The sequence below is a fragment of the Meles meles genome, chromosome 13 (assembly GCF_922984935.1).
Source record: "Meles meles chromosome 13, mMelMel3.1 paternal haplotype, whole genome shotgun sequence".
Lineage (NCBI taxonomy): Eukaryota > Metazoa > Chordata > Mammalia > Carnivora > Mustelidae > Meles > Meles meles.
The window spans coordinates 71,073,783-71,096,619 of NC_060078.1; the positions used below are offsets into that span (position 1 = coordinate 71,073,783).

Consider the following 22,837-nt stretch of genomic DNA (forward strand, 5'->3'; position numbering starts at 1 on the left):
AAAGTTGAGAAGAGGCTGTGTCACAAAGGCACCCCTCGTAAGTGTTGTTTCCCTAGGCCTGAGCCTACCTCGGCAAAATGTCCTGCCTGCAAAACGCCCAGATAAAGAACCTTTTTGTCAGATGTTCCCAGGAATGAGTCACCATCAGGAAGCTGCTGGATTCTTCTAAGGGCCCTTGTTCTTTTATCTTCTTGTTCCTTTCCTGGGGATAAATAGGACACTGAGAGAATTTCTTTAATTCCTATATTTACTCATATGTTCTTCTCATCCCCAAACAGTATTTAATAAGAAAGGTAAAAAGTTCCCTGTTACACCATCCTCCTCCCAACTAGTGGAGGAACCTGGGAGATGGCCCAGGGACGTAAATGAATGGCTCTCCTTGTTGGACGAGTAACTGGGGACTTGACCTCTGTTCCCACCTCTGTGTCTGCTTTTGTGAAGCTGTAAAGAAGAGGAGGGCGAGAGTGGAGCCGCAGAAAGCGGGTGGGGTTCTTCTGCTCCCAGCTTCAGAATGAGCAAGGGGACACCCAAGGAGATGGACTCATATGATTTCTCTTGCAGCCACTGGCATTAAGTTATGGTGGTGGATCCCAGAGTCTCAGGACGAACCTCCAGTAGAAATGGTAGAGGTCAGAAGCATGCCAGTGTGTCTCACATTACAGGGCCCTTGGAGAGTAAGTCCCCAGCAACTTCATGCTGTCCTATCCTTGGGTCCACCCGAAGTCCAAGTTGGATACAAGAGGCCATGGAATCAAAGACTGAAGTCTACTCATTCATGATTCACTCATTCGTCCCTCTCTTCACTGAGCACTCGCTCTGTGCCAGGAGTCTCACTGCGGGGGCCGGGGCCGGGGGGGGGGGGGGTCGCGGTGTGAAGACAAAATGGACACAGTCTCCGAGAAGCCTGCAGTCTGGAGGACAGCAGATCTCAGGCATCCAGCTGAAACAGCCCCAAGTCTCCAGAAGCCCAGCGATGCATGGGACGCTTCCCCTCTGGCATGACTGGAAGGCACGTGGTCAGGTGACCACACTTAACGCCTGGGGAGGAGGCAGGCAGGCAGGGGGAACCACATGGTCTCCCAGCTAAACACGCTGCCCACTGATGCTTTGGGCAGGTATGTTTGGTGGGACGTGCCTGGGCCAAAGGTTACAAACCCATTCTTTCCTCCACCTCGTTCCTATCATCCCTATTCAAACAGCACCGGTCCCAGCAAGAGAGGGGACATGGGGCACAGGAGTGCTTCTGCTCGAAGGGCCAGCAGAATGTCACAGAGGTTAGAGACACAGAGGGGAGCCAGACCTACTTCAATGTACATCCAGTTTTGTCCCCTGAGCAAACATCTTCTTTCTGAGCTCCAGGTTCCCTGACTGCAAAGAATCGAGAAGGAGACCTCCCTCACAGGGCCATCGTGACGATGACAGGGACAACGCCAGCGGGGCCCTCGGCACAGCACTCGGTGCGTTGTAGCCCATTCCACCTGCTCTACAGTGTTGTGTCTGCTCTGCAGTGCTGTGACGACCAAAGGAGACAACAGTAGGAAAGGGTTTTGTGAATCAATTGCGGTGTGGATTGAGACGATTATGAACCCAGGGCGTTGCTGGCTTCTGTCCTGTGTCTGTGGTGAACACTACCCGGGACCCAGAATTTCCTTCCCTTCTCTGATGTCTTCTCAGACAAGATTCCCAATCCTCTCTTGGGAATGAAGTGTTTCCACCTGATTCTACGTTTGACTTCTCCCCAGTCTCCAGTGAAACTGTAAGTCTCTTGAGGACCAGATCCATGTTCATACATAACTAAGAGAAGCCTTCCCTTGCAGGCAGGATGTGTAGGCATGTTGTAGATATCGTTTCATGTTCTTCTCCCTAGACCCCTGCCGGGAAGGGACTGCTGCTATCCCCATTGTCTAGATAAGGAAATAGACGCTTCAAGGAGTTAAACACTTCGCCAAAGACCCACCAGCCAATGTCTGCCTTTTTCAACAGAGCCCACAGCACATGTTTGAATCTCAATCAGTCTGACCCCAAGCCAACCTCTTAGCCCCATGAAGAGCCACGCCCAGGCAGGCACCCAGTACATTCATTTTTCTTGGTTACTTTTGATTTCTCTTTTATCGCCATCTCACACCCATGCAAGAATTCCCTAATCATAACCCCACAGCTCTCTTGAACATGATGTGGGCACTGAGAAATTCACATGGGTGCCCAGTACAGGCACAGTCTCTGTCCTAATCCCATCAGCAGGTTTCTGAGTACCTACGATGGCCAGACCCTGTTGGAAGGACTGAGACGATAGTAAGTGATCTAGCAGACGAGGTCTTGTCCTCGAGGGGAGCATGTTCTGATGAGGAAGGTGGAGAATGGCCAGCAGTGAATAGAGCTATTAGGAGAGTAAGTCGCCATAGGATAAGAAGAACAAGGACTAGAGTGTGACAGAGTGGCATACTCTTCAAGTTGAATGGTCAGAGGAAGAGGTCTCTAAGTGACATCTGGGCAGAGACCTGAATAAATGGAAATGAGCCATGTGGATCCCAGGGAAGGGGTTGTCAAAAGGCATTCCAGGCAGCTTGAAAGGCAAGGACACCAAGGCTAACAGGGGAGGGGGCTGGGTACACAGAGAGAAGACGAGCTGGCCAGAGCGGCTGGTGTGGAGCTGGCAAGGGGAAGAAAGGTCAGGAAAGGCTGAGCCAGGGGACCACAGAGGAGCCTGGAGTGCTTGGTAGACTCTGAATGAGACCAGAAGCCCCTGGAGGTTTGGGTAGTCTAACAGAAAGAAAATCACTCTTTGTCTTTCCGAGCAAAGATCAGTGGCTCTCAACTGAGGGCAATTTTGGCCCACCCTGAGGACCTCCGGCCGTCGAGAGATATTTTTGGTCATCGCGAATGGGGGGGGGGGGGTGTGCTACTGGCATCTAGTGGGTAGAGGCCAGCAATAATGCTAAACACCCCCAAACACACAGGACAGCCTGTCCTCCCCAGCGAAGAAGTATATGGCCTAAAATGTCAATGGTGCCAAGGCTGAGAAAGATAGGTATTGGCCCAATCATGGGCAGCACGCTCTTGGGAAGATGGCCGGGAGCCACAAATGCAGGATCCAAGTCCCTGGAGCCCTGGACTCGCCCAGGGTCCACATTCCCTGCACTACCGGTGGTATTTCCTTCTCTGCTCCAAGAGCCACTTAATTGGGACGCATTCCAGGCCACTTCCTGCTGCTTGGCGCCTGCTGTGTGTCTAAGCTCAGGATGATGAATTTTCTGTGCCCAGGGCCATCCGTACCTGCACGCGGCCCTGATGTTTTGTGTCCATCCTATATCCTGAAGTGTAATTTATTAGGCCTAATCCCTGTCTGGGGTAAATGGTAAGTCCTCCCTGTAGAAATGCTGGGGAAGAGGATATGCCCCATTATTATTTCATTAGGACACCACTGGGTATTCGAGGGGTCCCTGAGTAGACATCACGCGCTCCTCGGATGATTTAGGCAAGACAGTGGGGGGTGGGGGGCTCGTTCCTTCCAGAACTCAGGACAAATAATCCCAGATTTCCATTCGGGCATCTTCGGCTCTCTGCTTATTACTGAGTTCCTTCTTTTCACCTCGTGCCGGTGTTATTCCTCCACATTGGGAGAATTCACAAAGACCTTAAAGAAAGTGTCAGGCATTCACAGCTTTCTCAACAATGTGAGTCGTGGATCTGAAAGCTAAATGTCAGCAGCAGTTTCTAACCTCAAAACTTTCCCTCTGAAATCGGCATTGATGGAGGCTACTAAGGCACGTTTGCATTTCATAAATTCTCTGTGCTCCTTTGGCCCTGCCTGTCTAAACATACGGAGTAAGGGGAAAGGCACGGAACTATCAGGAGTCTTCTAGCTTCGGCTTCCCTCAAGGATACTCAGCACTCTCTCAATCATCGGGCTTTGCCCTTCCTTCCCACCCCACTTCTCATGTTCAGGGTCAGCTCTAACATGCCCTGGGCAGTAGGCATGGAGGTCACTGGATTCTAATTCCCTAAGTCATGAAGATAAATTGTTCTTTGCATGTTCATTTCAGCTCAGAGATACCTACTTCTGGGTCCTTCTCTTTCCCAGCCTATTGCATGGAGTCTCCAACTGATTTGAGTTGGGATGGATTCATGGACCTTCCTTTTCTTAATACCATGAGGGGCTCCTGCTTTGCCTAAGGTCCCACTGTCACTCAGCTCACAGCTTCCCTCATCACTATGGGCAAGAGCTGGACCAGGAACGGGCTGAGCGAGGGTGGTGAACTCGAAACCCTGGGTTCCATCCGAGCAGTACACTTCAGTAACTGACATGCTCGGGCAAGTCTTCTCCCCATTCTGAGCCTCAGTCTCCTCATCTGGCAAATGGGAGTCACTGTACTGACCTCTTTGTGTTGTAGTCTACAGAAAATGAACCAATGCATAACAAAGCCGTTTTCAAAATGCAAGGGGCAACTTGGAGGTTAAGATTCTATTCTGATACAGTAGCCCCCTTATCCACAGGGGATATGTTCCAAGACCCCCAGTGGATGCCTGACCTCCAGATAATACATACATGTAAACATACAAACATACCTAAGGATACATACATACCTGTGATGAAATTTATTATAAAATGGGCACAGGAGGAGATTAACAACAACAGTAATAAAATAGAACAGTTGTAACAACGTACTGTAATAAAAGTTACGTGAATGTGGTCTCTCTCGAAATTCCGTATTGTCCTGTACTCACCCTTCTTCTTTGTGCTGATGTGAGACAATCAAATCCCTCAGTGCCGAGATGAAGTGAGGTGAGTGGCCCAGGTGGCCCAGGCACTGTGACATATGGTGCGAGGCCACCATCATCCTTCCGTCAGGAGGAGGAACGTTCACTGCTGGACCACAGTTGACCGCGGGTAAATGAAGCCGCAGACAAAGTGGGGGGCTATCATGCCATTTTGCTGTGACTGATGGGACCAGAAGCTGCAGGGCAGTGTGAAAGGAAGAGCTCCTCTTCTCAGGGCGTGGCCAGAGCACCCGGGGTGTGTTCTGTGCTGGGCGAGGCTGTCGCGCACATGGTCACCATTTTAGCGGAGTGGGTAAAGGGACAAAGGAGGGGCTACTTGGCCCTCCCTGTTGGGCAGGTTCAAGGGTCCACCTTTGAATGTCCTGATGGCCGGCCTTTCTGCAGGAGGAAAACAGCTGATCCTAGGAGACAACAGGAGGACCTCCTTTCCCCCTTTTACTTGATGTCCAGCAACGCAGCCATGAAGGCAAGTTCACACAGTACGTTTGGAAGTCATTTCTGCCTGGTTCATCAATAGTTGCCTTATAAGAACTCTTCGTGCCTGAGAAGCATCGTAAGCCTTTTTAAGCTCCAAAGATTAGGGTGAAACAGGGAGGGGCGTGGGAGGAGGACAGATAGACAGCATTCTCCATGCAGAGAAGTGGATTCTGTGCTTTGGTTCACTTAATCCCCAAACTGAAAGCGGCCCTGAACATTGCTCTGGGAAAGGAGAGCCCAGATAAGAGAGAGCCCCTCTGCAAAGCCCCTGCATTGAGCTGTTTGTGGAAATGAGGATCATGTCCTTTCCTTGCAGCCAAAGGACAGAAAAATAAGCCCACAGAGGACAAATAGAGGGTGAGAGTTCCCTTGGGACGATCCAGCGAAGCAGGAGACGGGAGGCCCAGCAGTGGCTGCATGGGTGAGACTCACACGTTCTGCCAAACCTCCAGCCTGTCTTTCCTTCTCAGTCTGGGCACCACCAACCTGCCTGCTTTTGCACCATTAAAGGCAGAGTGTTGGGTTCTTCAAAGACTGGGCAGCAGGGCTGGGCAAAGACAGTGGCAAAGAACGTGGCTTGTAAGCCCAAGATCTCAGCCTGGTTGAGAGAGGCAGGCTTTGGGTCCAAAGAACTCCTCCTAGTCTGTGCTTGAAGACCAAAGGTGGCCATCAGAGGGGCTAAAGGGACATGAGTGTGTCCCAACATGATTCATGTGGCCTGACTGGAATTCGTGGGTCATCCAAGAGAGCTGAGAGTTTCCAAGGGGATGGCACTCCTTTAGAGGTGGCGGTGACTTAAAATAACAGTCCCATGAGTTCATGATCACACCTAGGAAGGTGGCACTGGGCGTCTGCAGGGGCGGGGGGGGGGGGGTTGCTGCCCACCCCCACTGGCCAAGGCAGGGATGTGAGGAGCCAGAGCATAGCAAGACCCTGCAGAGAGGGGGCTGGTGGGGGGCTGGTGGGGACAGGGGCTCCAAGGGCCACAGAGCGATGGGCCCAGTTCTGTTAGAAGTTGAGAAAGAAGAGGAAGAGAGGAACTGTCAGAAGGGCATGAGAAGGTTCCCGACTGAAGGAAAAGTTGCAGTGTTCTCATCTGCTTCCTGAATTTCGAGAAACGCCAGTTGATTTCAGTCTGGTCCAGGAGACCCGCATGGACACGGGGAAAAGGGGGTGAGGTCTGCAGGTCTTGGTGGGTTCATAGGGAGGGGAGACTCACAGATAGAGGCCACATGGGAAGGTGCCCCCAGAAAGATGCCAGCTCCCTGTCCTCACTCCTCCAGGCTCCGTGAGCACAAGGAGGGACTTCCCCCTGAAAGGGATTTGGGAACCTCAGGGACATGACAGTTTTAAGTGTTGCTTACTGACTGGGCTCAGGGTCCCTTGGTCTTCTCTGTAACTGGTTTTCTCCACCTACAGTCTGGTGGTGAGGAAGGGTGTTGGGCTTGCATGGCTTTCCAGGATCTGAGATATTCCCAGGAGAACGGGTAGGATGGGGGAACCTGCGAGAAGTGCCAACGGCCCGTGCCACCTGCCTGGGGAGTCTGGGGACAGGTACAGTGATGGGAACTCCACACTCTTAGTCTGTTCTCCAGGCTTGGTGTGGCTCCCATGTGTTCTTTTTAACCTACTGCCTTTTCCCTGCTGCCATTTTTGGGACGAATAATTAAATGTACAGATATTTTAAGAAATAGAAAATATGTTAAAATATTTATCAAAACCACCAAAATGTACACCAAAATATTTTTTAAGTTATATCAAAATCATATGTACATGTGATTAAAAAAATAATAGCCTTCAAGGGCATCTAATGAAAAACCACCCTCCTCTGTCAAGCCCAGAGGCAACGTCTTAATTTTTAACATGGCTTCTTTCTTTAGTTCCTCTGGTGATCACCTCCGTGTCTCCAAATCTTCTGCTTCTACCACTTTTTGCTTTGTTGATGGTGCACTTTCTCTATCGCTCTTCGGCTTGGAGAGATGAGGACTCAGCTCGCTCGGGGACACTCAGCGCTTATCCTTCCTGTAGAACCAAAGCTCATCTAACTTCCTCTGTTGGTCACCTTGATCTACATAATGCATGCATTCGTGCTATTTTAAAATACCTACTGTTTACATATAGCCGTGTGTGTGTGTGTGTGTGTGTGTGTGTGTGTGTGTATCTATCGATTGCAGTGTCTCTCTTTCCTGTCTTTCGTCATCTCTCTCACCATATCTTCCTCTACGCAATGTCAACATAGTTGAAAACCTTGCTTGGATGTGGGTGGAATTCAGCACACCCAGGTTCATGGCTGTCCCACAGATGAGCAAAAAGAAGGAGAGAGTAAAACATAGGAGGCGCTCGTGCCCCCAGCCCCGGAAACCGGCCTATAGCTCAAATGAAAAGATCACAGCTCCTGATTGTCGACTCTGTGTTCCTACCTACTCCAGGAGCATCATCCCAGGAACAGCCACCCCCGGACACAGTCGCCTCCAGATACAATCACCTCCAGAAACAGCTACCCCCAGATAGAGTCACCCCCAGGTACAGTGATTCCCAGGAATGGTCACGCCCAGATTCAGTCACTCCCAGATAAGTCACCTCCAGGAAGACTCACCCCCCCCAGGCACAGTTACCCCCAGGTACAGTTACCTCCAGGTATAGTCATTCCCAGGAAGAGTCCCCCCCCAGAAACAGTCACCCCCAGGAACAGTGCCCCCAGAACAGGCACCCCCAGGTACAGTTCACCCCCCCCATTCCCCCTACAGCAGTCCTCACTTCGGCTTCTCTGCCTCCTGCCCTTCTTCAGCCGCTCATGGATGCAACATAGTCACTGGGCAAGCACCCTGTGCTTAGACACTGAGAACAGAGGCGGATAAAGACAGACAAGGTCCCTGAGTTCTGGGAAAGGGGCTTAAGAGGACTTTAAAAGGGACAGCGAATAAATAGATTAACTACATGGTGTAGCAGTGCCTTAAAGCATGTCACGATAGACACTCTCTTCTCTGAAAAGAAATGCCACTAGGCACTTAAGCTGAGACTGCAGGAGGCAAAGGAAACAGGCATGCGAAGAGCAGCCTGAAGGAAGGACCGAGAAGAGGAAAGAGAACATGCAAAGGCCCTGTGGCAGTAATAGGGAACAGGGTGTCTTTAGGCACTGAGAGGTTCAGCTGGAGCTTGTCAGGCAAAGCAGAGAATGGTCCAAGGTGATGTGGCCAGGGGCAAGGGCCAGACTTCGCAGGCCTGGTTGACTAAGTAAAGAGTTCCATATCAGTGGGAACACAGTAGGAAGGCACTCAAAGCTTTTAGCAGAAAAGAGACACGACCCCACGTTTGTGCTTCAAAATGTCCTTTCTGAAGAACAGGCTGAAAACATGAGGACTCCTCTATCCTAACTAGAGCCATGGACACCCCATCTTTCTTGGGGAAAGGGGTCCATCTTCTCTCCAGGTGGTACATCTGTGACTTACAAATGGTTCTGGGATTGGGGAGAGAGGAAGGCTCTAACAGAAGAGCCGTTCAAACCAGGGGGTCTGCTGGGCCACATTTTACAGGGTGACTCTCGCGCCACGGACAACTGAAGGTGCGTGGGGTCTGAGCATCCTCGCTGGGGGGCGAGTGGGGTCCAGCCGGCGAGAGAAGCAGCAGCGGGAGAGCGTTCTTCCCAGGACTGCAGGCGCGGGACCTGAAGCCTGGAATTACAGCCAGATGCATTTCAGTCCTCTATTAACATTTTTTTTTTTTTTTTTTATCACCTGAACTCTTTCCCAGTCTCCCTGGCTCCACAGCAGGGGTCCCCATGTGATTTCTGCCGGGATCCACCCCCACTTTCAGGGACCAGGTTTGAGGCCCGGCCCCTCCACTTTCAAAGCCTTTCCCCTGGTCATCAGAGAGTGTCTCCTTGGGGCTGGGCTCTGTGAAATCCTGACTCTCTCCTCTCGCCCCGCCCCCTCTCTCTTCCTCTCCCCTCCCTCCACCCCTCCGTTTTTTTCCCTGTCCTTGATACTGAGTTATCTGTTCAGAGCAAAGCCATCTCCCGGAACTGTGTGGATGGGATCTTGCCTCCCATCAAAGCAAAGAACCTTTCTCGGGCGAGTGGTGTCTGTCAAAACTTGAACTGCTGCAGCATTTCGAGGCAGCGCATCCCTCCTTGGAGCTGTAGGCACACGTGTCCTTGGTGAGGGCCCAGCATGGGCTGGTGTCAGCCCACGGGGCCTGGCAGGGTCATGGGAGCTGATTACAGCAAGGCTTGAGCCAGCCCCCAGTTCTGGGAGGCACTTGGCCTTGGTGAGCAAGGGCTCTACAGTCTGACTACCTTGGTCCACCTTCTGGCTAGTTCATGGCCTAGCAGTTGGACGGACGGCAGGCTGATTAACCTCTTCCGGCCATTCCTCAGGTGCTGGAGGTCACCCGCATTCTTGGCACATGCCCTCCTCTCCCATCCTCAAAGTCTAGTCTCTCTTGGACTTGAAATTTCTTCTTTTTTTTTTTTCCTTCTGTCTCATCCCTTTGCCCCAGCCAGGAAAAGTTCTCTGCTTTTAAGGACTCATTTCTTTAAGAAATTGGGCCCACCCAGATAATCCAAGATGGTTGCCATTTCAAAGCCCAAACCCTTACCTACAGTTGCAAAGTTCCTTTGCCATATTAATGGCTTCCAGGTAATCTGAGCATGGGTATTTGAGGGCCATTATTCTATTCTATTCTATTCTATTCTATTCTATTCTATTCTATTCACATTCCCTTAAAAGTCCAGTTCAAATCTTACATCTTCTAAAAATTTCTGCTCAACCATTTCTCTTCTACGCCACTGAGCTGTGTAGCACGGAGAAAGTCACTTGGTCTCTCTGTTTCTCATTTCCATTGGGTACAGTTGTGAACACTTAACAGCTGGCTCTCCTGGGGGAGGGGCTCCCTGATCTATAGCATTTGCCAATTTCTGTGATATCAGTATCTCCATGTGGCTGATTTCCAGCTGCCAGTGTGATGCTACCAAATGTAGGCTTGAGAAGAGATGTCACAGTCAGCCCCTGGGAGCCGGTACGGGCCAACTGCGGCACACATCACATGTGTGCGCGTAAAACCAGGAATTGACTAGTTGATTCAAATATCACTGGTGAACCAATGATCTCTCAAACCCTTGGAAACGTCTGATAGCTCTCCATCTAAGTGTGTCCCTAGGGGTCTGGTGCCATCCCCAGTGTAAATGTTGGAACAAGACCTCTGAGAAGAACATATGGGAGAACTGGTTTCCTGAGAAAGGCTGGAAGAAATTCTGTCTAGAAAGAGATCCGAAGTGCTCTGTGGTCTGTTGGCCTCGTTGTGATCACAAAACCCCAAATCCAATTACAAAATGTGCTTGGCTTTAGGGACGTACATGATTCTTTTTTTTTTTTTCTAGAAATGAATTCAGATGTGTAACGGTTTTATTGTGATTTCCTTAGGTAGACATAATCCAATGGAGGGATCCAATGAAGAATGCCAGCCTCATAAAAGAACTATTAGGATGTTACATAGAATACATTAATAATCTTGCCTTCCAATATGTGCATTTCTCTGTCGTGGTAGAAAGTCTTGCTTTTAGGCAGCCCAGGAAAGTAATGGCTACATTTATTGAGTATTTATCCCATAAAGGTACTGTGCAAAGATCTTCATGCATATTACGAAACTCAGTTGGCCTCCTAGGTTCCCGTGGGTTGGATAACCCACGGTCCGGATGACCGGTCCTCGATCATTTAGCTAGAAAATGGGGGCACTGGCTCCAAACCCTGAACTCCCTGGCTCCACCATTCCTATGTGTGAACACCAGCCCCCAAGGTGGGCTTCAAAAATGTGTGAGAGAATGCATGATTCAAAGGGACAAATCACACACCTGTGTGTATGTGTGTGTGTGTTGTTTCTACTTCTAACTCCTTCACATATATCACCATATTTAACTCACCTCGTAAGATGATTTAAGACAGGCTCCGAGAGATTAAGAAATTTGCTAAGATCACACAGCAAGTGTGTGGGTTTTGCCACGGGCTCTTGCCACCACCACACAAAGCTGGCAAGCAGATGTGCTCAGAAAAGATGTCAACATCAGGCTGCATCTAGAAGTACATTTTTGAAGGGTGCTCCAAGGTCTGCCACCCCCAAAAGGGAAAAAGGCTTTTGAAAACAGCACATTCTATTCAGAAAGCCGACAAGTCTAGACAGAAAGGGACACCCAACTCTCAAGATCCCTCTTCTCTTTCAGGTTTTCTACTCTACTGAAGTGGGGAGTGGAGGCCTTCCCAACATGCAAAACGTATGCAGAATTTTATTCAAAAATGTTTAATAAATCAAAGGTGCACTTAGAACAAGAAGCATCACACAGCCAGGTGATAGCTCTTTGTGAGTCTGAAGATCCAAGGGGGCGGACTCGTGTTTTTGCAGAACTGATTGATGGGATGGGAGAGATCGGAGGGGAAAAAAAATACACTCCCTGCCATAGACAACCACTGAACAGAGGAAATTTAAAATATGAGAGGGAAGATTGAAGCCCTGCTGGAAGATTAAAGAAAGGAAAGAACTACAAATGGGCAGATCAATTGTTGTGTGAAGATCCTGAGCTATTTAATTCATATTGGGCTGGGCTGTACTTGGAAGTCCCACAGTTGTGCTGCACAAATGGTTCTTGTATCTTTCCAAACCTCGTAGATCACAGGAGCCCACAACCACCGACGACCAAAGGCCAGGGTTCATTTTGGCTAGAGATTGCCAGCATGTCAGTGGAATTCCCCACCCTGTTTACCCAACTCCAACCTGTGCTCATCAGATGAGAAGGGTTTTTTTTTTCTTTTAATCACAATTAACCTGGAATTGACCAAAGAGGAAAAAAAACAAACAAACAAACAAACCAACAACAACCTTTATTTTTCCTGGAAAACTGACTTAAGTATAATGAAAATCGTGCCAGACGATCAGTGTTTTCTTTTATCATTGGCCAACAGGGAGCTTAACTATAAATTTGTATCTTGGCTTATTAACTGTGTAGCATTTATGATTTCCATAATAGCAGTCTGGTTTTCTGCTTGATATTGATTGCCCCAATTAAACATCTGTAATTGCTCCAAGGACCAGGATCAGCCTGGCCATGTTTGTGGCTCCAGCCATCTTGAATTAGACCAAGGGTAGACTGGGGAGGCTCATTCACAACTTGACTGAGCCATTCAGGTTTCCTGACTTGGATTTTCCAACTAAGCGATGTGAAGGAAATTTCCAGTCAATAGTTGGAGTGGATACCGTGGTGTTCCACCAGATCTCTCTTCACAAATGAGGCCCTCTTTCTCTCAGTTGCCTGGTGTGTTGTCTCCTGAAGGCACTCAGTTGAGTTCCTTTTGGAGAATTACTCTGACCCAGAATCCCTTGACCAAACTCGTGTTCCTTCCATGGGGATAGCCCATGTCCAGTGACATTGGGTATTATATGCAACAAATGAATCATTGAACACTACATCAAAAACTAATGGTGTATAATATGCTGTCTAACTGAACATAATGAAAAAATAAAATAAAGCATCAGAATAAAGATTAGATCAAATAGAAAAAATAAAATAAAAGGTATTATATAACTCTTTTTTGACAGGATGATCCCAGTACAAGGGCCTACCCCATGGCTCATGGCAGGACAACACTGAGGGTCAGCCCAGCTCTAGAACTTTCCAGGGGGTGGGCTCTGTTATGACTATACTTCAGCCCAACTTCCTCTACCTGTCCTGCTCCTCTCATTCCCCTGTGGGCATTGATCCTAAAAGCACTCTCCAATAAACTTATTGTCCACAAATCTCAACATCTCCATCTATTTCCCAGAAAACCCAGCCTAAAATAATAGTGGCTGCTGCTTGAGGAGGAAGTACAGAAGTACAGAAGGCCTTCTGTACTACCCACTGGGCACATGGCCACTCCTAAGAATATGTACTATCCAGGATGGAGAGAATGTGGAAATTGGCCAGGCAGTAGATAATCTTTGCTTTCAGACATGTTGTTTTCTTCCACGAGTTCTTAGGTGGCTTGGAGTAAATGGCAAAGCTGCCACCCCAAGTCCCTGGGGTCCAAGCAGTAGAGTGGAAGGAGCTTAGAACCTGGCTCCGTCTCAAGTGGGTGACCTTGGCCAATTTATTAACCTCTCTGAGTTTCTTTAAGTATAAAATGGGTCAGATCATCTTGCGGGGTAGTTATAAAGAATATATGAGCTTAGGGTTATAAAGGCACCTGGCACACAGAAGCTGCTCCATAAACGTTGGTTTTCTTTTATAAACACTGCAGGGTGATGGTCATCTAGTATCTCCTAGGTAAGAAAATGGGGTGGGCAGTACGGATGAGTTCACCGTGGACATGAACATCCTGGGGAGATTTGGGGAAGCATGGGGAAATTTACTCACCCCATGCCAAGTTAACAAGGCATCTCCCCTTCTCCCTTCCCTTCCTACCCCAAAGGAGGGTACCCCCCTGGAAATTTATAGATCAGTCAGGGACCTCGAATAATAGGAAAGAACAGTGGCACTTCCCTGCAGGATGTTTTCTCTTCTCTGATTGGGGATGATTTTAAGAATTTAATGAAAGAGGCATCTGACTCTTGGTTTCACCTTGGTTCATGGTCTCTGGGTCCTGGGATCAAGCCCTGCATCAGGCTCTGTGCTCAATGCAGAGTCTGCTTGAGATTCTCTCTCTCCCTCTCTCTCTCTGACCCTCCCCTTGCTCACACACAGTTTCTAAATAAATAAATAAATACATAAATGAAATCTTAAAAAAAAAAAAAAAGAACTTAATGGAAGCCCATTAAATGTGGACTCTGAGTGAGGGTCATTACGAGAATGTAACTTCATGAGGCTGGCACCTGCCCTGTCTTTGTCCTGGCACGTTGTAGGTGCCCAATAAATCCTTGCGGAATGAATGAGCAACCATCATTAGCCCCCACACCCCGCAAAGTTCTGATGATTCTGGAGCAGGGGACCTAACTTCTCAGAGAACACTCGGAGGGCAGTGACGTCACATCAGTCCAGGCCCCTCCCCTGGTTTCCGGTGTCTCCTCAGGGGCCCCTGCAAGTTGTGCAGTGTTCTGGCTGCATCCCGTCCCTTTCTCCTGGGTCAGGACTTCATAAGCCATGGCCGCCACCTTCTTCTTTTTAAAATTAGTTTATTTTAGAGAGAAAGAGAGAACGTGAGCAGAGTGAGGGGCAGAAGGAGAGGGAGAAAGACTCTCAAGCAGAGGGAGAAAGAATCTCAACCCCGCTGAGCATGGACACCCGACACGGGGCTCCATCTTACGACCCCAAGATCATGACCTGAGCCGAAACCAAGAGCCAGAGGCTTCACAGACTGAGCCACTCAGGCATCTGCCATGACCCTGTATTTGTAAATACTGTTTCATTGGGACACAGCCACATTCACTGGTGTGAGCATTCTCAGCAGCAGGATCGAGGGGACGTAACAGAAATGGATGGCCAGGGAAAAAAAAACTAAAATTTTTATTATCTGGTCCTTTCAGGAAACGTTTGCTGACCCCTATCCTAGAGAGAACAAATGAGATAAGGGTTTCCCCCCAAGAAGGGGCTCATTCCTTCCCTGGGTTGGAGATTAGACTCACTGAACACAGGACCCTTTCATCTCTGAGGGTCTGGGGGCTCAGAAAGTACCGTCCCATAAAAAGACTTGACTGACACCAAAGGCAGCATGTTTGGCAAAGTCTCGTCTACGCCAGCCGCTGCACTAAGATACCTCCATGCTCTCATGTGCACCTCTCAGTAATGCCATGGGATGGGAACTATATTATCCCCACTTTACAGATGAGGAAACTGAGGCCCAGAGAGAATAAATGAAGTCCACAGTGTCCCATAACGGGGCTATGGCAGAGTGGGGGCTCTCCCAGGTCTGTTTTGAGTCCCGGATGCTGTTTGTGGGCACTCCTCTCTCTGCTTCCCTGTGCTGAAGGCTCAGCAGGAAGACTGTTGTGACTTCAACATGAATAAACATGAAACAGGTCGGTCCAGGCCCAACTGGTGGCTCCAGAATAAAACCACCCCGAGTCCAGGATGTTGAAGAGAGGGTCTCTGGCAAGGGCATCGTGAGGAAGCCTTTTCTTAGGGTGGAAGAATCAGTCCGTAGACAACCAGAGTCCCAAGCCCACCCAAGGCAGCATAGAAGCTCTATGGTGGGATGTGTGACCCAGCTCGTGAGAAAATGGAGCCCAGAACTCGGACAGAGCAGAGGACTTGATCGCTCCTGACTCCAACAGTGGAATGAGGGCTGAAGGCTCTGCGTGTGAATTCAAAAGAGCAGAGGTCCCAGGTAGGACCAGTCCAACTCCCCAGATAAAGACGTATTACAAGATAAGCTCCCCCTTTTTCCTTCCTAAATTAAAAAGACTACTCATCGTTTAGAGACTGCGCCCCTTTAGGGCTCTGTGCAGAAATCTATTCAGTTTCATGTTGTTGTGATACCAAGACTGTAGGGACATAAGAGACCGTGTGTGGGAAGCCTGCAGTAGTTACACAAAGAGCAAAATTGTTTTTTGTTAGAGATGAAGGGAAGATGACATGGCAGGGAAATTAATTCGGACTGAAAAGACTGAGGTCACTTCCTGTCAACACAGGAAGAAAAGCTGCCGGTTTGTTTTCTGAGACTCTGTCCACAAATCAGGAGGTCTCAAGGTCACACGGGGCTGGTGGGGGGGGAAGAGATGCCCCAGTCATATGAGTGATGCAGGGATTTGACTTTGGTGAAAACGTCTCTTTGTACTTTTTACCGATCGTACAGGTACTGGGAAGTCTCCAGCTTAAATCTGGAAAATAGCAAACTCCCCAGTGCTCTGCCTCCTTGGCCCTTGCTCTGTGGTCAGGTCGCCATCAACGGTGTCCCCAGCACTACACAGGTGACCTGCTCTGCAAACATGGCCACCTTCCCCACCTCCCAGTCTACAGAAACCTCCCACCCACAAGGATGTCTTGTCCATCACCTTGTTCCCTTCCTTTTTCATACCAATCACTAACTAAAATGAACGTGCTCACTTTTTCATTGTCCCTGTCTCTAGACAGAACGTGTGTTCCTCAAGAGCCAAGTCCGTGTCTGCCGGCTCTGTCCCTGCGTTGCCAGCGCCTGGCTCGTGGCAGATCACTGGGGCGTATGCGACAGATATTAATGTGATCTTCAACCACAAGTTGGAGCATGTTTAAAATTTCACAAATATCTTAGTTTTTCATATCGAGTTAGCATTGCTATTTTAGGGGTCCTGGTTATAAGGTATCCAACTGTCATTTTAACAGAGTGGCTTTTCATTTAAGATACATTTATTGAACACCAACCGTGGGCCAGGCAAGTGCCAGGCATCTATGTTAGGAATTCAATGGCAAACAAAACAGAATGCCCGCTCTCAGGAGCTTTCAGTCTGGTGGGGACAGTGGGGAACGAGGATTAATGACACAGCAATGCAGGCACAGAAGGGCGACCTTGCTGAGGGCTAGGAAGGAAAAGCATATGCAGAGCTTCTGAGGAAGTCATGTCTGTGTGAGACCAAAAAGATGCATGAACGAGGTGCTTTGACTAAGTAAACTTGCTAAAGACTGATTAGGGCTGGAGTTAAGAACAGAGTTAGCATGGGGCGCCTGGGTGGCTCAGTGGGTTAAAGCCTTTGCCTTCGGCTCAGGTCATGATCCCGGGGTCCTGGGATTGAGCCCCGCATCGGGCTCTCTGCTCAGCAGGGAGCCTGCTTCCTCCTCTCTCTCTCTACCTGCCTCTCTGCCTACTTGTGATCTCTGTCTGTCAGGTAAATAAATAAAATCTTAAAAAAAAAAAAAAGAACAGTTAGCGTGGAGTAAAGGTTAGGGGAAGAATAGGTTGAGTCCAGAGAAGAACTTTCCAGAAAAAGAAGAACTTTCCAGAAAGAGGACTTTCAAAAAGAGACTTTCCACTGTCCTAGAGGTCAGGTGGATGTTGACCAAGAGTGAGTTGACGGCTGCCTAAGATAGCTGGAAACAAAATAAGTAGAGAAAAGAAGACAAATCTGGAGTTATTTAGGAGGTAAAATGGTGTGACTTGGTCTGTCCTCCAAGGACATCTGGTGGCCGAGGCATTGCGTTTGGCCTTCTCCTGGGCTGGTACCTGCGGGGCCTTGCTTGGTTAGCAACTTGGCTTCCAAAGCTGGAAGCAGCCACACAGCTGTCCACGCAGCTGTCCGAGCACGTGTGACAAATAGGTTACGGCGGATGGGTGAGCAGGAGGGCCGGGGGAGCACCTGCCTCGGCTGGCAGTGAGGTTTCAGAACTTGGATTCAGAACTCAGGAGGGAGGATTCCTGGAGCCCTTCCATAGATTACTGCGGGCAATCAGGTGATTACAAGAGCTCAAGATGATGCCTATTAAAGAAATCAATTGTGTTCCTGAGAACCCACGCTTCATGGGTAATGTTGCCTTATATAGTCGTCCCTGAAACCCAGTGTAGCTAAATAAGGAACAGAGGGAACAACGGGCCCTGAGTAAGAGCATCGTGGTTTCTTCACCCTCTTGATCAAAGAAAGACTCCAATGAAAGGGGGAAAAAATAATTAAAAAGTAAAAACCTTATGTAATGAGATTTAAAAGAAAACTTTTGAAGCCAACAAGCAACCATGGGCAGTGCTTCAAAGGGCCCAGAATCAATGTTTGTCAGTAGCAGTTTTGCATCCTTTATCTTTCATGAATAGAAAGTGTGATGTTATTAGGAGCCCATCCATGCCTTAATTCTGTTTGAGATTTGATGAATCAGAACTCTGTTAACATTCTGTCTGAATCAGCAATGGCCAACGCCTATAGCAGAAGCCTTACCCGAACTGGGGCTTTCATCCTACCACTGGGATGGCAGTTAACTCTCGGACCTTCTGCAATGAACCCTCAGAGGCCCCCAGGGTGCACCCAGGGGCTGGGGCTCTTGAACTCTGCCACTTTCTTTGGAGACTTTCTCCCCAGAAAAGAAACCACCCCGTGACTCAGCCTAGCTGCAAAGTTACCATTTGTTTAATCAAGATAGTTGGTTTGCAAAACATTAAACATTAAACAGTATTTGATGCCTAGTTAATAATTGGCATCCTCGTCATGTGTTCCTGAATCCCTGGAGACTGACATTCTCCCCCCCAAAGGCACAGACAACAAAAGAAATTGTGCATCGGGCCAGGCAAGGATTCTTACACTGCGTAGATGTTTGCCAGAATGTCTCTTCTCTATATTCTGCTGTTAATGGTTCTAGCAGGGAAGACAGTCGTCGGGGTAAGTGTTGCTTTCAAATATCTGTAGTGGAGAGACTGAGGTTATGAGGAGGACCAAAGGGCCAGTAGTGACTAGAAACATCAGTTGTGAAAGGCTGGTGTTGCCATGTTGTATATGGCTTGATTGTAAGCGTCAGTGCACACCTGGGATGTTGGTTGCTGTTGAGAAGTCCATTCCACTGGGCCACGCAACTGACTTGAGTCCTCTTGGAGGAGAGCCTCCGTGAGCACCTTCCAACTAAAGGGACCAAGTGAGAAAATCTGCTAAGACAGTGGGCTGTGATCTGGGGTGGATCTTGGAGAACCCTTTGAGAAGCCTTTGAAAGCCATCGACTCTCCTCGTACCTGTTGATAGACTGACACAGTTTTCTAGCCATTGTAGGCAACACGACGGTAAGATCCCCTGTGATTTGGCTCTAGAGGAAAATCTTGTCAGTTGCATATGGTCCTGGCCACAGGTTTATTTAGACAAATTCATTTTGGAGAAAGCTTTGTGGGTAATATTATTTCTCTCTTTTCACAGGACCCTAGTAGATGGGGCAGGAAGGGGAAGCAGGGATGGAAGGGAGGTAGTGGTGAGGAGGGAAAGGAAATGCCATCCAAGGGTCTTGCATGGGGTGCTAGACATTTGGGAGCAGAGGGGTAGAGGAGAGGTTGGCTCCCGCTGTATACCATTGTGGTCCTGGAGTACTGGCTGGATCTCTGTGGGCGCAGGAGAGGGGCCATCAGCAGAAGCAGGGTCTTCTGGAGTTCCCTACTGGATGTGGTCTGGGAGCCAGAGTCTTGAATCGCAGCTTTGCTACCTTCCAGCTGTGGGGTATTGGGCATGCAACATAATCTCTTGGAGCCTCCGTTTCCTCTACTGCAAACCAAGTGATAATCTCTTACTGATCTGGGGAGGGCCATGGCTGATTGAATGAGGCAATGCATTGCCTTTCAATAAATGTTAGCTCTTTTCCCTCAAAATTTCCAGAATGAATACAACTTCTCTGTAAAAATCAAAGAATGCACTCCTTTGTGCTGTGCGTTGGGGCAGGGGGTTGGTGGATAGAGGAGGAGGAGGGGACGGGAACCAAATTAAAAGTCATAACCTCTTTATCTTATGAAATACCTTTGCATTTTATCTCCCATTTTACTCCATAGAGCCTTTCCTGTAGGAAGCAAGTTCAGTTTTAGGTTTTCTGATCGATACTTCAAAAACAAGAGCCTCTCCTCCCCTTTTGGTAAACTGTCCTCAGATACTTACCTTATCCCCATATTAACCTGTTCAGGTGTCTCATCTCTGAGAGAATTCTCTTTTCCAGTGATGACTTGTATATGTGTGCTGGGGTTACAATTACAAATTTTCAAGCCCCCACCTCACTTGATTGCTTGTTGGACGTCTGGGGCAGAAGCCCAGCAGACATTGCACAGATCTAGAAGAGGCAGAAATTATCAGAGGTGCACAAGGGGCCCAGAGAAAGTACCTGTCGGAAAGAAATGGAGCCTAAAGTTTGCAGGCAAGGAGAGGGTTGATGCAGTCTGTTTGAAATTCACAAAACGATAATTGTCCCAAAAAAAATCCCTTTTTTGCAAGCCCCAGTGAATTTTTAGGGTTAGCAATGAAATTATAAGTCAATAATGGATAAAAGAGAAAATATGAGAGATAGCCTTCAGGCAATGAGCTTAGTCGGTTCCAGAGAGAGGATTCAGGGCTTTGGAATGTTTTCTTACCCCAGATGTGTACCAGACAGGTGGTCGGGAAGGCGGCTTGCGTTCCACAAGCCAGGCCACAGACATCCAGAGGAAAGTGGCCAACTTGCTCAGATGCTTTGGAGAGTTCGAGAGATCATCAGGGGGAGAAAGCCATGCTGCCAGATGGGCTGGGGAGCATCTCCCACCCCACATAGCTAAAAATAATAACCAACTGCTATCATTTAATGAGAAGTCCTATGAACCGGGCTCTGTGTTTCCGGTGGATTAGTTCATCTCGGGAAGCACCCAGAGAAGTAGGTATCTTTATTGCCCCCATTTCACCGGTGAGATGATGGACAGCTTGGCCTCAAGCAAGGCCTCACACCCCTGGGAAGTGACAGAGCTGAGCTCTAGACTATGGACTGCTATTCACTGTCTGGACCAAGTCTTTTGCCTGGACCTCAGTTAAAGATGAGATTTCTTCTGTCCACAGAGCTTCAGGGGCATGGCCCTTTGTGTAGGAACAGGAAGCTCTTAGGCCAGGAATCTGTGTGCTGGTTGGGGTGTAATGGCTCCACGTGCTTCCGGAACTTAGAGAACATTCACAAGGCCTGTGATCACTATCCTTTGGAAGGATGTGTGGACAATCTCCCATGAATTTAGGTCATGCAGCAAACCTTATAATGTCTTCTTGATGAGCTCATCTAACTTAGATTTTTATTCAGATACCCATGATCCAAAGATGTATAGGTCAAATGTGATGGCCGTCAAAACCAGAGAGGCAACCATGGGCTCTTCCTGGCCAGAGCTACATTTGGTTTTCCTTAACGAACATCTGTCACCAGCACAGTCTTGTAGGGTTGTTCACATTTGATGGGTGAGAATCAGACCCAGACTTGTTCAACTAACTTCCCAGCCAGGATTGAGGTCCAGGTCTGCCCAACTCCTCCCCCATTACGGGAAGCCCGCTCAACTCCGTGAAGCACGGGCACCACCATTCAGAGTTCAGAAATCTCTCTTGCTCTGCTTCTTGGGTGATTTGGGGGTGCCTCTGGTCTTGGTCATAATGGAATTTGACCTCTTCCAGGGTCAGAAGCCAGAGGACAAGGCCTCTTCAGGCCTGCCCTACTTCGCTCAGCCCATCCCCAGAGAGGACAGAAGACAATGGCTCTTCCTCTCCCCAGTATGTTTGCTCCCACTTCTGGACATTTTAAACCTTAGAATTTAGACCTAAGAACTCCAGAACTCTATCATCCCCCTAGGCAGAGCACCGCAGAAATTTTGGAACAGGCTGGAGTCTACAGATTGACAACTTGGGGTACATTCTGCTCACAGCCCGAGTTTTATTTGGTGGGTAGAAGGTCAGCCTAAGAGTATTTTAATTTCCTTTCAATTGCTTGGTGACATTCGCAAATCAGAACATTTCACATAGAAATACAAATTCCCAGCTTCTCATGAAAACCAGACATTCTAGCAACATAGGGCTCACATTCTTGCTTGGCACCAACCAGACGTGGGGCTATTGCTCCCATTTTTAGAAGAAACTCAAGCCCCCGAGTCCATAGACCTTACTACTTTCTACTGTTGACACCTTTTTGCTTGACAGATATTCAGTATCTGCTGGGTTCTAGCTTGGAGAGAGAGAAAGAAACAAGAGGGAGCCCTGCTTGTTTGTTATGATGTAGAAACAGTGTGGATGTTGAAGAATTGGAATCAGTTTTGGATGGTCACGTAACTGGGTTCAATGTCTGATTCATTTGAGCATCCAAACCTGCACGTCCCCTAGGACCAAACCAGGCCTTTGATGGGAAGATACAAGCCACCCCTTTCTAAGCTTCAGTGTTCCAGAATGTCCAAGTCCCTTTCAAACCCAGGAGGGACATCCCTCCCTCTTGCTGGAACCCACACAGAGTCTTATGGAAAAGAGCGACTGAATTTCATTGCGACTTCTCATACATTTTTTTCTTTTTGACTGATCCAAAGCACAATTTCAACTCATTAGCTTTGGCGGTGTGCACTGGTATTTAGGGAAATCAGGTCGCAGGAAATCTCATGTGTATATAGGCACAGATATATTTATATTTGAAATTCATTAGGGTTCCCTAAATGCAAAAGCCATACTGCTGTCACAGAGAAGCAGCATGGCAGAATATTCGGCAGCCGGGACTTTAAATAAAACATGCTCTTCTTCATAATTAATATAACAAGGTTTTCTGGCTTAGGACCTGGCAAGGATCCCAGGAAAATGAAGGGATGGGGGTTGGGGGGGTTGGTGTGATGTGCCTCTGACCCAACGAACATATCCCAGGAAGAGTTTATGCTTAAGGAACCCTCCTCAGTCATGCCCACAAGAGAGAAGAAAGAAAGAAAGAAAGAAAGGAAGAAAGAAAGAAAGAAAGAAAATAGAAGGAAGGAAGGAAGAGTAAGAGAGAGAGGGAGGGAGGGAGGAAGGAAGGAAGAAAGAAGAAAGAGAAGGAAAGAAGGAAGGGGAAAGAAAAAGAAAAAGAAAGGAAGAAAGAAACTCAAACTCATTGACAACAGTAGCTAATAATCATAATCATAGTGGCAACCATTTATTAAGTTTATTAAGTCTCTACTGTATATCAGCTATCATGTGCCTACTGCTTATGATCTCATTAAAGTTTCCCAATAGCCCCACAAGTTAGGGACCATGT

The 22,837-nt window shown here is 48.3% G+C and overlaps 1 protein-coding gene across 1 annotated transcript in view; it reads left to right on the forward strand.

Annotated features, from left to right (window-relative positions):
* Positions 1-18,336: 18,336 nt before the first annotated feature.
* Positions 18,337-22,837, forward strand: part of HABP2 (hyaluronan binding protein 2) — a 31,605-nt gene continuing 27,104 nt past the window's right edge. The window contains exon 1 of the mRNA XM_046026913.1: positions 18,337-18,489. Within this exon, the coding sequence (XP_045882869.1) occupies positions 18,421-18,489 (69 nt within the window). The 5' untranslated portion in view covers positions 18,337-18,420. The remainder of the gene's footprint in view (positions 18,490-22,837) is intronic.